This window comes from Macrobrachium rosenbergii, chromosome 50, assembly GCF_040412425.1.
Source record: "Macrobrachium rosenbergii isolate ZJJX-2024 chromosome 50, ASM4041242v1, whole genome shotgun sequence".
NCBI classification, from domain to species: domain Eukaryota; kingdom Metazoa; phylum Arthropoda; class Malacostraca; order Decapoda; family Palaemonidae; genus Macrobrachium; species Macrobrachium rosenbergii.
The window spans coordinates 6,240,236-6,257,973 of NC_089790.1; the positions used below are offsets into that span (position 1 = coordinate 6,240,236).

The 17,738-nt window shown below is 36.7% G+C and overlaps 1 protein-coding gene across 7 annotated transcripts; it reads right to left on the minus strand.

Moving 5' to 3' along the window:
- Nucleotides 1–95: 95 nt before the first annotated feature.
- SC35 (SR family splicing factor SC35) lies at nucleotides 96–12,974 on the minus strand. Of its 7 annotated transcripts, none has more exons than XR_010851256.1 (6): nucleotides 12,598–12,918; nucleotides 9,183–9,323; nucleotides 5,262–5,369; nucleotides 4,887–5,102; nucleotides 2,336–2,440; nucleotides 96–1,651 (listed from the first exon to the last, which is right to left on the minus strand). XR_010851256.1 is itself a non-coding variant. In XM_067093535.1 (5 exons), the coding sequence occupies exons 1-5, from the start codon at nucleotides 12,777–12,779 to the stop codon at nucleotides 2,428–2,430; spliced, it is 690 nt and encodes a 229-aa protein (XP_066949636.1). In that variant the 5' UTR covers nucleotides 12,780–12,974; the 3' UTR covers nucleotides 96–2,427. The 7 variants fall into 7 exon arrangements, 4 of the variants coding, with proteins under 4 accessions (XP_066949636.1, XP_066949637.1, XP_066949638.1 ...); XR_010851254.1 differs by having other exon boundaries at nucleotides 4,887–5,138; nucleotides 12,598–12,917; XR_010851255.1 differs by having other exon boundaries at nucleotides 4,887–5,138; nucleotides 9,189–9,323; nucleotides 12,598–12,916.
- Between the last annotated feature and the right edge of the window lie 4,764 nt (nucleotides 12,975–17,738).

Consider the following 17,738-nt stretch of genomic DNA (forward strand, 5'->3'; position numbering starts at 1 on the left):
ACAGACTATAAAAACACAACGATACATCCCACAATGGTATAAAATTAGAAACTGCATTACTTTTTAAGAAATAAAGAGGTTACAAGGAAAAACAGTTTATTCCAAGCCTGATTTTTTATTGAAGTTACAGTACTTACCTTACAAAATGGCTTATGCTGCAGCTACAGAGATCATTCACTGACAGTACTGAGGAACAAATCTTATTTAAAATCTGGTTATGCAAGAGTGGTAACAAAATCTTCCATAACTGGAAAAATGTTCAATATTACAACATAGTGCATGAGGAATACCTTTAAAATTTTAATAGCATACACTTACAAACTCAACACCATGGATGAAGTTAACTGGCTGCAAGCAATATAGACTTAGTATACCAAGGAACTTCCACTTCACGCTATTACATCAAAACACAGTGACTGTTCACTACTTGTCTTTGTGGTAAAGACCAATACTGCACTAACTTTAATTATAAAATATATTAAACCATGTCTCCAAAATTACATGTACTTATTCAATTCATCCTTACAAAAATATAACGTCATTCAAGGTCTCTACCTAGAGAACCATCCAAATTACCACTTCTAATCACAATTTTTAATGGTCACCCAAAATTAAAGAAACCATGGTAGTCGAAATAAGGTACCTGAAAGGAAATAGAGAGATTAACAAGGTCTAACCCACCTTCCTATTAATGCTTACATAAAAGAAAAATATCAATACAGGGGGCAGGCATTTGATTCATAAATAAGCTGAAAACGTGAACAGTGATAACCAAATTTTAAAAGCTGATATCCAATCGATTTATATTTCAGTACATGTACAATATATCGTGGGAGGGAAAAATATATAAATATCAGACTTGGAGAACAAAGGTTACTATTCTGGAAAAATTTCAGGTGAAAGAAATATGTATTCTTCATTAAGATATCCCACAAATTTAGTAATGGGATTATTAAACTTCGCATTAATTTTCACTTCAGAGCCTGCATGGAGCCATTAGCTGTGTTCCCATTGCATTTTCCCTCTTCATCAACCCCTTGTCCCCAGCATCTACTCTGATTACCACAGCTGTAGCGTATCACCAGTCAGGTGACCGCACACAGCTGCCAGTCGCCTCCTCAGCATCACAGGGCACCACAGTCAGCAGTTAGAATAGAAAATTTAAGCTTTGTTATTTTAAACCTTATCCAATCTTGGTCCATTAAGATTATTCTTACATGAGCACAGAGGATATTTCCCTAATATTGACAACTAAAAGGTTTTGTTCTTTATACTTATGCACTTCTTACTGGTGCATTAATAAGCAAAATAAAAAAGACAGAAGGAAAATGTGGTAGCAAGGGTAATAGTTATAGAAGAGTAAGTTTGTAGAATGATTTTGGAACAGGAAGCTTTGAAAACAAGAAGAACCAAAAAAGGAAAAGAAAAGTAGGGTAGAAGGACAGACTGAAGTAACTGAATACAAAATGTCAGGTGTAGAAATGGTTAAGGGTAGGGAGGAGTGATCTGGTGCCCTGCGAGCCAGAACTGCGCCCTGCGGCCCCCCCGACGGCTGCATGCCTGACTGGCTCTGCCTCGGCTCCCGCCATAACACTGCACTACAGCAACCCGCCATACTCCACAGCAACACAACAGCAACAACTGCCACGCCCTGTGCGCGTAGAAATATACATCAGCACATGGCTACCAAAAGGGTAGTAAACACAAATACTCCCATACCATCAACCTTCAGGCATGTGGAATATGAAAGGCTTGTCTCTGTGTGACCATGTCAATATTTTATTTCCTAGGCATACAAAGTTACTTTGCACATGGATAATGTAGTCATAACAAAAATTCTGAAAGCTTTCTTTAATGGGTAATAACATGTGCTGCATTCTATTTCCTTTACAACCAACTTTAAACACTGCAAAAATTAAACATGCTTAATCTATGTCACAGAACTCAGAATATATGGTACATTTTAGGGTACCGGTACATTCTGAAGTATATGAATAAGTATATATAAGCCTTAAAATAAAACAAACTTCATAGATTGAACTTGGCTCCTAACAGTAATTTTTTTAAAAATGAAAGTACACAAAGTGAGCAACATACATACAAACCCAGTTTTGCTTCTCAACATCCTGGAAATGATGAACATAAATCTATCATCAATTTTTCCAAATGACTGAAATGTAATGACTGAAAACATAAAACCCCTTGTCTATTTTCATCAAAGAAAGATGTCAAACTAAACAGAAAATAAAAACTAAAAATGAAGGGGGAAAACATTAGACAGTGCTAACACCAGCTGTGTCCTGACTACTACAACAAAGTCAGACAAAGTTAGTACCTGCCCAGTATGCCAAGACTGCAAATATCTGGACAGGGTGTTATGCCACAAGTAATAGCACTATCTTTTCGCAGCTTCTTAACACTTCCATTTCACTCCATTGACCTGTAAAGAAATAAGTGCAAATTAAACTACTTAAATATAGCATACAACAAAAATTCACATTTTGACTTCAAATAAAACCATAAAAATTTTCATGAGAGCAACTATTTAATTTGCATAAATTCAATTATATGTGGAGAAAAATTAGAAAGTCTACCCACGATAAAAGTTTTGATAACTCTGTAAATGACATGACTAGAGAGAGAGAGAGAGAGAGAGAGAGAGAGAGAGAGAGAGAGAGAGAGAGAGAGAGAGAGAGAGAGAGAGAGAGAGACTGACTTTAATCATCTCTATCTACATAACACATACCTGTAGGAAAATAAAATTCCAACTTCTACTGTTACTAATCTGTTACTCATATTACTGATATTACCGGTTGTAAAAATAATTCAACTGTATCACTATACTGAAATCTTTCGTATCACAAGGCCCAAACAGATTATTAAACATATAAAATTCATTAATTCAGAACATTTTATCAACCCCTTATTCATATTTATATGCCTAATAATGTTGTCCATGGTGTTCCCCAAATCACAAATCTTTCATATGTAAGAGTTACCAAACACAAGTACTCCACACCCTTAGGAATATATCAAGTATTAACTTCCCTCTTCAGTCCATCATTATTTTCAAGTGCTTTCTTCAGGACTGCTTTCAAATTTATTTCAACTTTTTTTCTTTACTTTAGTCTTTGTACTGTGACTAAAGGGGTGAATTACGAGAAATACAGAACAAAGGTACAGTATTTGGAGAAGGGAAAAGCTTGAGGAACAGGCAAGAAATAATTGTTCCGCTGTATAAAACTGATATAGAAGTGCCTTGAAGAATGTTAGGGGTACACCAATAAGTACCTGGGGAAGGTGAACGGTTGGCTTTTGACTGTAACACAAATGACTAGTGGGCAGATAATGGAAGAAGTGAAAGAGTTAACTGGGCTTGAATTAGGATAAGGGTGTGGAAATCAAGTTTTATGAAAATCGTATGATAAAAGGAAAAGCCCGTACAGCATATGTGGCCCCAGAATAAGTTTATGGCTGATGTAACTTATACAACATGGTGGGTGTTAAGGATGTGTGGAGTAGAAGGTAAAATGGTAAAAAAATTTTCATGTATTAGCAATGAACATGGTTAAAATGTAGACATAGTTGTACCTATTTGATTTAGTGTATGAGTGGTATAAAAAAAAAAAAAAAAATCAGACTCCATGGCTGATTTATCTATGGAATGGAATAGGTATACTAGGGAGGAAAATAGGAAGGATACAAGACTACAGAAATGTTTTTGTGAAGGATACAAGACTACAGAAATGTTTTTATAAGTAAAATTTAAGGAACCAGAGAGAGAGAGAGAGAGAGAGAGAGAGAGAGAGAGAGAGAGAGAGAGAGAGAGAGAGAGAGAGAGAGAGAGAGAGAGAGAGAGAGAGAGAGAGAGAGAGAAACACTGTAAGCAAGAAAGTACTCTGTAACAAAGTAGTGGCAAACATGCCACTGAACAAAATGTAAAATGAATAAAATTTAGCAATAAAACTCACTTACCAGCAGAATACATCAAAATCAAGCAAAATAAATGAGAAAATGTGTGAACGAGTACAAATGACTAGCACATCACAGTAAAGCAAAAGGTGATACTCCTACGAAGGGAAGCATAGCAACATAAATGCTTTTTGGCGAGGCCAGAACATGAGTGAAACCTCACCTTGAGGGCCAGTGGAGCATGAAATGGACATGCAAGGTAGAACCTTTTTCTTTTAAACTGTAAGAAATTGGTATGGCTGGAGCCGACAGTAAGAGAAAGCTTTTAATGATTAACGGGTTCACGTACACTACATCCAAGTAATCAATCACACAGTAGCTACACAGTATATCTAGAAGAAAAAAAAAAAAAAAAAAAAAAAAAAAAAAAAAAAAAAAGGGTGCAGTCCAGTTGGAAAGCTAATATCTAACATAGGCCCTTTTCTACAATTTCAACAGCTTTTGCCAATATTAGCACAAAATCAGTGCGCAATACAAACAGTCAATGCTTTATATCCAAACAATGAACTAATGATGCATACAGTATCACTTCAGTATTTACATCATTCTTTCATTACTAGACCAACTTTTATTACAGGGTGACAATATCAGTGTTACCAGCATGAATATGGAGGGGGGGGGGAAGGAAATAAATAAAATAAAAAAACTAATGCAACTGCAATGGATATTACATTATAAGAACACAATTATTCATTAAAGCAGAAGCTGGAGTGAATTAAGACTTTTGAGCCTACTCTCCTTTACGGACACACACAAGTACTGACGATCATGTAGGGGAAAACCAAAAGGGGGAAAAAATTAAACTTTCAAGTCCTACCTTGAACAAGACCTGGAACATCATTTGCTGCATGACTGATCAAGTTCTGAAGATTCAGAAAAAATCTAAAGGGCAAAGTTAAAATTTCAAGTCCTACCTTGAACGAGACCTAGAACGTGATTTGCTGCGCGATTTTGATCTTGACTTCGACCGAGAACGAGAGCGCGATCGTGAGCGAGACCTTGAGCGATCCATCTGCTCCTCTTCCATAGCATTGTCATCATCTACCCCATTCTCCTGGTCTTGCTTTTCTGGAGAGTTCGACCCACGATCCTCAGGAGTGCGAGAACGGCTCTTGCTTCCAGAGCGTGACCTAGATCGTGATCGAGACCTTGAACGGCTACCAGACCTACATAACATAAATTTCTTTAAATAGCTTCACATACCAATACCTATTTAATGGCTCTATGAAAAATTTCTATAAAAATACTGTATAGGTCTATCTCATGAACTCTTAACTTCAAAATACTACCTTGATCTAGAGTGACGCCTTCGAGAACGTGAGCGTGACCGGGATCTTGATCGAGAGCGACGACTCCTCCTGCGAGATCTTGACCTTGACCTCGACCTTGAACGGGACCTGGAATAAATATACAAATAAATTCATTTGACAAAAATGGTTTCTTAAAAATACATTTAAACCTCTGAATCCCTCTAATTCTCTGAAAATTTTTGGTAAAACCCTCACACTTTCCATATAACCCCATACTGAAAAGAAGTAATGCTAATACAATGTTACTCCAAAACTCAAATACAGTATTAGTTAACATACACACAACACACTTACTGTACAACTCTGAGAAAAATTTCACAATTTCATGATTACCTTTCAAACTGTACCTTTGAAAGTATTCTAGTTCAGCAATATAGACTGAACACCTTGGAATACTTCCAGCACCTCATTCACACCTCACAGTAACTCTCTACCGCTTCACACATCTGAGCAACCCTTTTATCCGTTCCAATCCGCAAAGCATAAAAATTATGGCATCCCAGGCTAAAGCCCATACGACATGTTATCTGTGTAACAATGAAGAGAAAGGCTTGCTGTAAAAATCTATGCACACACCCTCAAAAAATTAGTGCATGATATATTAGTCCTCAACTTCAAATTCTCTAAAATACTGATATCCAACCCTTATTTCTCTATCTTGATCAACTACAGCAACGTCTACTAGTAATTGTTACTGAGATACTAGGATTCAAGGTTCTTTCTCAAAGCATAAAATGTCTGATTCTGACAAAGGAAGGATGAAAAACACAACACTTGTGAAAACTAACTCCATTTTGGCATCTATGTAATTTTGCTACATAGGAGCCAAAATTGACTTCAATAAAAATTCTTCGACTAAGGACAACTTCAGGATTATGTCGTCTCAAAAAATAAAACAACTCATATTTAAACGAACTATTCACAGCTTGAACGGCACAAACCCTAATGTTTTTTAATGGCTTCCCTACCATCTCTTAACAAAATAAAAGTATATTCTTCACTCTATGCAGCCATCCAGCCAAAGTGATACAAGATGCCATGTTACTAAAATCCTGGGGGGGGGGGCATTCAAACCCCAGAATGAAAATAGGCAGCACTACCTTCTGTGTTCTGTACTTAACAACAAAACAATAAATACAAGGTACTACCATATCAAAGTACAGTACACACAAAACTGACTTAGCCATTTTCTCATTTTGTCTAACCAGCAATTTTTGTTAAGGGCTTGTAGTCAAAGCTGTTCAAAGTTAAAACTAATTCTACAGCCTTATGTCCTTAAAAGAATTGTCTTATTAGTAATACAGTACAGCACATAACCACCTCAAGCTAGTTCTATAACCTAAATTACTTCTTTTATTATTGTCCTTTCAAAGAAATGGAAACAAAGACCTATTCATACCACCTATAAAAAAAAATCAAGTAAAGGATGGTCGGAATAAGGAGTCATGCATTTTTATCCATGCACCAGGAACTTCATTCTGTATGCATGTCCATATCTAAAGATCTAAGCTAATGTCAAAACACAACACATCAAACACGGCACTCAGAATAAGTAGAAAGGTAGTTTCATAAATCTGGCTACTATATCAGCTAGTTAACTACACCAAAGAGGGTAACAAAACTCTGATTACCTCCTGCTCCTTGCAAATGGGGCCGAAGAGAAAAAAATTCACATTTTAATGTAATTAAAACAACACAAAATGCCTACACCATATTAATAACATTGTATCCATGGAAACACTATAGCTGATCAGTAATCATGATCTATAGCACATCTTCCTTAACCAGAGAAATATAAATAGATCATATTCTCTCGAAAAACATGGTAAAGAGTCAAGTTAAACACAAAACTAATCATGTTTTTAAATGTGATACAGAATAATGCTGACTTCAGTCCATCCAACTATGGTATATGATACACGAAGTTCCCAAGACACACAAGAACATTTTGGTGAAAGCATCAAAAGTTGTAATACAGTATATACAAGTAATAATTACATACAAAACTTGAGTACTTTACCATAAAAAAAAATTTTTTTTTGCACAATCTGAAAGGCAATGCATCACTAAGAGCTATATGTACTAAACAGTGTATGATCATTTGAAGTTCTTTAAATCCAACTTCTGTTCTAGGTCAGCAAGAAGACCTGGTTTAAGTTGGGGCTATGCACAGTACAGTAACAGTACTGTACACATATACAGGTACTGTATTAACAAAATATAACTGTTGATGCTTATATGTCAGGTTTTCTATTTACAAGGTTTGAGGTCATAAGGCTCAATTTCTATCTATTTAAAGCACTGTCAGAATTCTTCATTTTTCCTTTCTCCACATTGTCTGAGCTTTATTGGTCGGCATTCTACAAATTTCAAATTCACCACTTCCTTAATGAATGGCCATCTCATTTTCATATGCCACAACCACCTCCCTCTCTTTCTCTCTCTTCATTTTCCAACATCTGAACACAACTACTCTACTTAATTTATGAAGCAATCTTCTCAATTCATGCCAATCAAGATTCACATCATTTTCACTAAATGTACTTTTTTTTTTTTTTACAGCAAAAACAGACCCCATACACATTCTTCAAGTTGACTCTCATCTTAAAATGTTGGACAATAAATAGAATACCACTAAATTTCTTATGCCTAATATTTGTCACCACTGTTCAATTAGCTTATAGTGCATGCTGGCGTAGACTTAGGATATTCTATAATTCTGGTCATCATTTAAATTCAAGTCTTCCCAAACTATAATGTCAACCATTTAAAACTAGATATGAAGTTAATTCTAAAATTCTTGATTTTTCTGCAATATAGTTTAATACCAGGCAGATCTCTATAAGTTTTATTCTTGTTGTGACCAAACTGTAAAATGATACTCCTATCCAAGCAGTTGATTCGTTGAAATTTCTCAAGTTCAAAAAAGGGGCGTAAAATCTCCTTTGTTTGGCAGGCAGAGATGAGTCACTTCATTGTTTATTCATGTGTCTTACTTATGTGGCTGTGTTTTTCTTTGTTCTCTATAAAAGTTTATTCTCTACTCAACTTCCTTTCCTGTACTGGACTCCTTTCTCTATCTGGGTCCTTCGCCTTGTAGCATAGGGCATGTTATTTATTATTATAAAAAATATATAGTTTTCATTCTGGCAATGTGCCATAAAAAAATATAAAGTGCTTATTCAGGCAATGTGCCATTGTGATTACTCATCTAATACCCATAGCTGAGATGAGGAAGTTATACTTTAAGAGAGGACAATGTTACTTTATGCAATTTTTTCTAAACACTAAAAACCAACCCTGGGTTCATTTTAATTTTTCAAAGACTTACTATTCCAAAGCCTATCTCTTAATATGTTTTAAATATATTATAACAAAAACAACAGTATACTGTATAGGAATTGTGGAGAACAATTGTGCAAAGAAAAGGTATGAGAGAGAGAGAGAGAGAGAGAGAGAGAGAGAGAGAGAGAGAGAGAGAGAGAGAGAGAGAGAGAGAGAGAGAGAGAGAGAGAAACTTAATGACCTTTGAATTGTCAATCATGTGTCATCTGAGCCTTCAATTTCCCAAAACACCACCAAAATACAGTAACTTGGAAACAAATTTCCAACTTACTACTCTGGAAACATGGAAAAGCAAAATTAAAAAAATGCTACACACACTACAGTTACTTAACCTATTTCATTAAATCTATTCATATACACTTAGAGAGAGAGAGAGAGAGAGAGAGAGAGAGAGAGAGAGAGAGAGAGAGAGAGAGAGAGAGAGAGAGAGAGAGAGAGAGACCACTCATTCCATCAATCAGAAACTTTTACTCAAAACTAACCCCTTAATTTCTCTATACTTTCACTCCACCCAAAATCCTTTCATTCCATCATTCATTCCAAAAACAAACTTACGAGTACCGTCGGCGTCGGCGACGATGAGGTGGAGTTTCTGGTCGTCCATATCTTGCCATCTGGACACGAAGTTCTCTGCCGTCTAATCGGCGACCATCCATGGCCTCCATAGCATCTTCAGCATCACGGCGATCATAATATCTAAGGAAATACATTATAACCATCTGTTATGAGCTGAGACTACATTAAACTACCAAGGGACAACAACATTACTGTACTGTTACTATGTAAGTTATTAATTTTTTAAATTCTTACCACCATTCACTTTAAACTTGAAACAAAATAATCATCTAGATCTAGAACATTTATCCGCATTTCTCGAGCAGGAAAAGATCAGTATATTTTGTTTCAAACCAACTGCTGGAATATACTTCCCTAAAAATCTTGACATAGAAGTTCCTTAACCATGGCTAGTTTAGGCCTACAGCTATTCCTAATTCAACGGTCTAAAAGATGGGGAGGATAAGATAATGACAAAATTCTGAGTGGCCTACATTATGATAAACATCTCGTCCCATTCTACCCAATGAATTCTTAGATAAACAAAAGCTTTTGGATGTCAGCTTTTTGACTTCTGAAAAATATCCATTCTTTTTCTTCATTGTTATTAGTAACAAGAACTACTGGAGATTATAAATTTTGTTGCTGGACATTACAGAACTGGGTGTACATGATACAGTAGAGGTGAGATAACTAGAGAAATATACTGAAACGCCAGAAATGTACCGTTAGTTGTTTTTATGCTCATCCTGACTAGGGGTTGGTACCAAAACATGGTGTCCCAAGGAGCTTTCTGTGTAACAACAAAAACAAAAGAGCAAAGGCAAATTTTTCACATTATTGTAACATTTTTAAGTTAACTCACTTGTACTTCCATCATTTACACCCATTTCTATATTGCTATGTCAAATTTTCATTAATAATCCATATCTTCATGCAGAGCTCTTGCTGCTACTAATAGACAATGCCTCCATGCCAAACCACAAAAATCTAAAATGGCTGGCAGAAAAAACGGCATAGTGACATCCTGAAGGATCCAAAATTTTCCAAATTTAAGCACATGCATTAATATTTTGGGAGTTCCTGGGGTATCATTTTAATATTGAAACCCTTGACAATGACTTAAAAAAACCAGACTCCCAAGCAAAGTTGGGCAGAGCCAAGTCACCCAAAGGAGGACACACAAATCAACGTACAAATGAACAGTGATAACGGTGATAACATAAAAGGGTTGGAAAATTTCAAGAGCATCCACAACAGATATTCTTTATTGCAATTTTCTCAGTAATTATTACAATTCCTCAAATATCACATGTATTAGCCTAATTATATACCTTTTATATAGGCCAGCCAAAAAATTTAATCAAAAAATATCTCTGTGCAAAGCTTGACCTTAGATTTACCAAGATCTATCTACTGTACATATAAAATAGGAATCTGAAACCTGAGCATTCTTTGTGTAAGATACTAATAAAGAAACTAAATATGCCATCAATTCAATAATCAAAATTCCTTCCACTACCCAAAAGGCAGACACTTAATTTTTTTAAAATGTTCACAACCTCTTGAGTTGTTATTAGTGCTTTCTGCCACTGACAACTCATTTGAAAACCTAAGTGTACTGTACGGATAAATATTAAAGTGAAATCAAGTGCAAAACCGTAACGAAAAGCATACTCAAACTATCACAAACTGAATCTTACCAAGATATTTACTAAATGTATCAATATGGTGTTGGGGCTGAACATAATGGTCAGGTGAGTGTGGCTGGTATCCTACACCAGACTAATTCTAAACACCAGCCTTGTGCTTTTACACAATTCTTACCCTTAATGTAATAGCAAGCGAAATAAATGACTCTGGTATTTTTCCGACACCTTGTAACTTAATCGATGGTAAAGCTTTGCTTTAAACCATTAGCACAATTTGGTCTTGAAAATATAATTTTTACTGTTTTAACCCTTCATGAGCGGGTGTCGTTAAATGACATTTCGAACTATACGGTTTGAACGAATTTTGCAGGAAATGTCTTCAGATCACTTCCATGGGCCATAAATGATTCATGGCAACTCTTACAGCAATTATAATAGTTAGTCAGTACACGAGAGAGAAATTAGTTTGCCTTGAGATGTCGAAGGGGAATGTTGTCCAAAATTCCCACCCAAGGATGTCTCAAATATTTTACAATAAATATACTCAGAATTTCTTACCTTTTTAGTTCTTATCTGTTATGATATTGTGTACTATAATTATAATTTTACAAAACTTGAAAAATTATTAGAAAAAAAATTTGTAACTGGTAAAATTAGCATATTTTTAATGACTGTCTTGGTAAAGAGGCCCCGCACAGGGTTGGAAATATCTACTTTCAACTTTCTGTGGAAGGTACATTGAATTTTTTTTAGAAAATTTTCTTATAACATGTGCATATATATATCTTCCTCTTTCCATTGACTTTTTTAACTGGCCATCCTTAAATTTAGTCTGGTCTAAGGGTGTGCTTAGTATATATTTTAGCCTGGACTGTGCGGGTTAATGTGTGCTTCGGAACTTTTCTAATCCTCGTTTCGGAGCAGATGCAGAATAGGGTGACAGGGTAAGAGTGAGAAATCCTAACCTTTCCTAGAATGCCACGCCCTGACTTACCTTCCTACTCTAACTTTGGGCACTGTGCCCTGACCTGGCTGGGGAGGGCTTTGGCCCCTTGGACCCCCCCAAAAGTAACACTGAATATCCCTGTCTCCCTACTATACATACTACCCTTCGTTTCTTTCGATGTAGTTTAATTTTTATAGCCTGTCGCAAATTACTTGGGGGGTCCTGGGAAGAGGGAGCCCAATAGGTGTGTTTAGTACCAACTACTTGGGGGATGGACGTAAACACAAAATATATGGCAAATCTCATACATATATAAAACTGACAATACCTAAACATTAAACAAAGGCGGTAAATATTCCAACAGGCGACTGACAGGAACAAGACCACGGTAGCCTACAAGTCTTCACTTCTACTTATTTTTGTAGCAGGCATTTTGAAGAATATATATCCTAACCTAACCTGAATTACCTTTACCTAACCTAACGTTCCATGCGGTGTCCTTCCCATGCAGGGGGGGGGGGCTTCTAACCCCCCTTGGACTCCCCCGTGAAATTCGTCAGCCTTTAATCTACATTCTACCCCTATCATAAATAATAGACCCAAAGGTTGTAAATGAATTATAAGAGTATAATTTTGGGGAAACCCGACTACGCTTTTGACGCCCACACCACACTGGGCTACCCAAATCGAGTCGGTGCCTGGTGTCTCGACTACAAAAAAACTGACGTAGCAAAACAGCTGCAAAGCTACGGCGACTAACTACCACTCAGCCTCGCGGCCAGCACAGGGCACGCCAACAAGCGCAAAGCATACTCACCTGACGAAGGCGAAGCCTCGACTCTCGCGAGAAAACCTGTCGCGTGGTATGTAGACGTCGCCGATCTCTCCGTACTTTTCGAACGATCGCCTCAGATCCTCCGGCGTCGTTCTGTAGGTTAAATTGTCCACCTTGAGGCTGGTCATCCCCTTTATGTCGGGGGGTCCTCGGCCATAGCTCATGTCGGAAATTTTGAAGGTTGGCGTGAACGCGGCACACGGAAATGTCACTCGGAATCCGTCGGCAGTGGGCGAACGCGGCGGCGGTTCTCCAAGATGGTGTTCGAGGTTGGGGTCTCTCTATCTAACGTGAAGTATAAGGTCGGGAGCGATGCAGGAATCGCGTCGGCTCCGGGCGAGACAGATGAGCATCGAGCCTTTCGGGATGGGGTTGTGGCGCCGCATAATTGCGTCTTCTGCATTAGATCTTTGCATCGAATTCTTCATTCTCAGTGCATTGGAAAATATTGTGGAGCATAGAGGGAGCATTACACCCTCAAACTTGTGGTCATTCTTAAATGCACGATATTATTTAATGTTTAGTCGTTTGTGATTGTAGGTGCATTTCTCTCCTTCTTATTATGGTCATCTTACTCTCAAGCGCTTTCTGTTGTCTTTACTTTGGAAAATCTAAGTTCCATTCGGTGACAATTTTGGCGGGACCTGAAATGGCGGGAAAATGGTATCAACAAAATAATGGTTTACACACCCTTCATTGATAATAATACATATTAATACGATGTAGATTTTAGACCGAGCCGCTGAAAAAATCGGTAAATGTCAACTGTTCCTTGATAAGACTTTCGTCCTCATCTTACGAGTAAAATTTTGTAAGCCCTCATTTCGTCTAGGGCCCATATTGAAGGTTTCTATTTACACAAAAATTCACGACGAACAAAAAGGACAAAATCTTGCTTCAAAAAGATAACAGTTGGGCTGCTGTTCACGGTTCCCATGAAAAAGGGGGGTCAGGAAAAGTATGCAAACCTAACTATCAACGTACAAAGTAACCGCTATTACCACAAAAACAATACCCTCTTATTGGGTTTAAAACTTGGTGTAATGTTAAAATACACTTTAAAATACTTAAGCTTTACAAAAGATTATTTCTATCAAGTTCCTGTTTGGTCGTTTGACTACTTGACCATTCAGGTTTGTTGCGCTTATGCTCCCAAAGGTCCACATGCATCGTTGCCTCTCGTGATGGCCTTTCTGAACTGCGTTGCAGTGTTTTTGCCACAAACCCCCATATGCATATGATCGCGTAGCAGGCGTTGATGACGCTTTCGTCGTCACTTTCGAATCCCTCTTATTCATTTTTGTAAGAACCTCGTATAGAATTGTCTCTCGTAGTTTTTTAAAATAAATTCCTGCGGAACCGGCTGTCATTGTTGGCATACAAGAGATAAGGAGATTGCTGGTCGGTCAAAACATGCACGCGATACGTTGGGAGATGAACTCACGTACGCCGGCAAGTTCCGATTTTCTTTTTTCATCCTTTGTGTGCAGCAGTGGCCTTCTTCCTCATTCTTTGTTCAGTGTCTGAACTCTTTGGCACAGTTGCATGTCACAAGCCTTGGATAAAAGGTTTGGGAAAATGAATGCAAGACAGAATGGGAAATCGAAGTAGCATGACCATTTACGTTTTTAGTAAAGTGAGCTCGGAACTTCGTGAGCACGGAAGCTTGCACTTTGATTCTCAGATAATAAAACTTACTCTTTGTTTCCCAGATATGAAACAGAGCTGAGGTTTAAAAAGGTTCATGCTAATTCTAATTAGATACAGCATTGGGCATAATGGTGTTCTAGAACCTAGAGTATGCCGGTTAGGACAGGCTCTTAGGTCTAGGACTATCGATTACGATAACTTTAATCAGTTACAGTATTAGCATAGTGGTGATCCAGAGTATGCCTGTAAGGACGGGCACTTAGGTCTAGGTTTATCGACTATGATAACTTTGATTAGATACAGTATTAGTCATAGTGGTGTTCCAGAGTGTGTCTGTAAGGAGAGGCACTTCGGTCTAGGACATAGATTTGTTGCGCTATTTGTCGAGATTTTTAGCCTCCAAATGCTACAATAGGTATTAATATACTAATAACGATTGTATTTTTTTTTCTTAGGTCTCTGGGCGTTTAGACTGACTGATCACGTCTGATCTATGACAAGGGAGTTCGAAGTCAAGATCTTTTACGACATATCTTCTTGTGGCAAGTTACTCTTGGTGGTAAGGAAGCGTGTCACTTCGGCGCCCTCCCCTAATTTTAACCCAATCAATGTTAATGAGTCATATGGTTTACGTACAATGTATCAGAAAACGAGTGTAACTCATTTTTTCCCCTACCAAGACTATAGTAAAATGGAAGGCAATGTGTCCACGATAAAGCTTAAAGATTCCATGATAACGCACATTTGATATGTTACATGGATCCTCCAAGCTTTCATGGACAAGGTAGAAATAATTTGTCCTTTTGCTTATCAAATTTTCAGCCAAATGTTGGTTTTCTCAGATGCCCTAAATAAAATATATATATATATATATATATATATATATATATATATATATATATATATATATATATATATATATATATATATACAAGGTGGTCCTGTATTTAATTAGTCCAAAGTGGTATTTCTCTTCTGATTTATGGGTCTATTAAATGAACGTGAAAGAAAGAATGCACTGAACAGTTTTGCTTAATGAAAGATCTCAGTTCACAAGAATCTGAAATGTTTCAAAGCTTTTTGTAACCAACTGACGCTCGAAGTGGCAAGTGTTTGCTTAATACTATCGTACAGTAATGGTATTAAGAACCCAATATAGTACATCAATGGTATTAAGAACCCAATATAGCACAGTAATGGTATTAAGAACCCACTGTAGTACAATAATGGTACTTAAGAAGCGTAATCAATTAAGTCGTTCGATAAGCGTGACGTCAGAAAACAAACATTTGGACAGAATGCTGCCTCGTTGTAAAACAAGTCAAGTGTGACTTGAATTTGTAGTACTGAGCTGAGCCGCTTACAAATGACATTTCAGGGCTGTCTTTCCTAGCATATGATTAATGTTTATTTGCAAATATGGTTTATATTAGGAATGTTTTTTTTTTTTTGCCATTTTAGTGTAACTTCTATATCACACTACACTTCTTAAGTCAGGACGTCAGCAGGTAATTAGGCCTATAGCTTGATTCACTCATTAGGATCAATCTCCGTAGGCGGGGAAGTGCCGCCAGTACACCTCACGCGGTGTACAGTAGGTATTACTTAAGGTTCTTTGCAGCGTCCCTTCCGCCCCTAGCTGCAACCCGTTTCATTCCTCTTATTGCACCTTCATACATATTACCTCTCTTCCATCTTACTTTTAACCCACTCCTAACAATTGTTTCATAGCGTAACTGCGAGGTTTTTCTGGTGTTAACACCTTTAAATAAACCCTTTTACTCTCAATTTTCCTTTCTGTGCTGAATGTCCTCATCTTAGGCGCCAGCGCTTGGCCTTTGGCCTAAATTTTATATTCTATATATATTCCATTCCATTAGGAGAAGGTTTTGGACTCTCATTTATCATTTCGTATTCAGATACCAGTAACACCTCAACTTAACGGACCTGAACTTAGCGAAATTTTGTACTTTATCAGCTGCCATATTATGATTATATTTTGCTATGCTACCATCTTTATGTGCAGCGTTTTTAGTTATTCCACTTAAACAGAATGTTTAGTGTAAGTACTGGCTAGTTTTGGTTAGAAACTCTGTGGAATTGCTGTTAGCTGTAAGATATCTGGAAAATATTAAGTGCAGGATTGATATAGGGTCTGTTACTTATTGGACCTCTGTTATTTGTAACTGTTACTTATCGGAAATTATCACTTTTCAGATCCGAGGTATTATTTGATGTACAAAACAGGCAGAAGAAGTTTTAACAAATTAACAAGAGAAGAAAGTTGACATAAAGTCTGTGGCTGGAAACAAAATAACTAAAATATAAGGATTATGGCAGCTCAATGTGTATTATGATGCATAGATTTTTCAGTGTAAATTGCTCGTCAGCTATCAAGCAGTTATGCGTGATGCAGGATACATAATTTTGTGTTTACCTGAATCTAGTACCACTTTGATATCAGTTGTAATTACTGTAGCTCAGTGTATCCAGATACATGGGTTATTTAATGTTTTTATTCAGTCATTGTTATATAAACACACACATGTTTATGCAAATGAGCAAAAATATAAGTAAATGAATCACATAATATGAGAAACTAATATATCTGACCACAATGAGCTCCTAAAAAGTGTGGAAATTTTTACCACACTTGGTCGTCAAACGGCAAGTCACGCCGGACAGCGTTGCCAGATAGTATTTACCTAACTATTGTACTGGAAGACCAAAAACGTTGTGCAATTGCACGTTAACGCAGTATAGTGTATATGCTATATTTTCGTAAACTGCATATTGTTCAAGAGAAATTCAGATAAAAATCTTTATCTGTTATACTAGAGTATATTGTGCATTCCATAAGAGCGAAAAAAGGTAATCACATTATGCAATGTATTAATCGAAATTTGAAATACGCAGTAATATTCAAATTACACGATGCCATAAACTACGTGGTTGATGAAGTAGATTTTAGCATAATATAAAAACAAGTAGCATGAGAATTAAGAAATCACAATAACTTATTATGATGAAAATAATAAAATCAAAACCAACAGCTTGTTATACAACACTGAATGGAATTATTTCTTTAGCACACGTCCTGCTACCTGTAAGTCTGGTAATGTTATGTGGTAATGTAATGCTGAACTCCAATAACCAACTGAGGGGAAATTTAGACAACATTAAAATAATTTTTGACAATTGCATGTCAATCTCATTATGAGATGATTCTGGTTTTAATTGCTGTATACAATCCGGAATTTGGTTTTAATCTTACTTCTCAAGCTCTCTCAAAACTAGTTGTTGAGGGTCCTAGTTATCATTAGTAATTTACAGACGACATACTTTATTAAAAAGAAAAATACCAAGCGCTTCAACAACGAACACCCTGTAAATGGGTCGTGATATATGTAGTAAAGCAGAAAGGTACACGAGTAAATATAGCCATACGTATATGGTAATTATCGTGCTTGAGA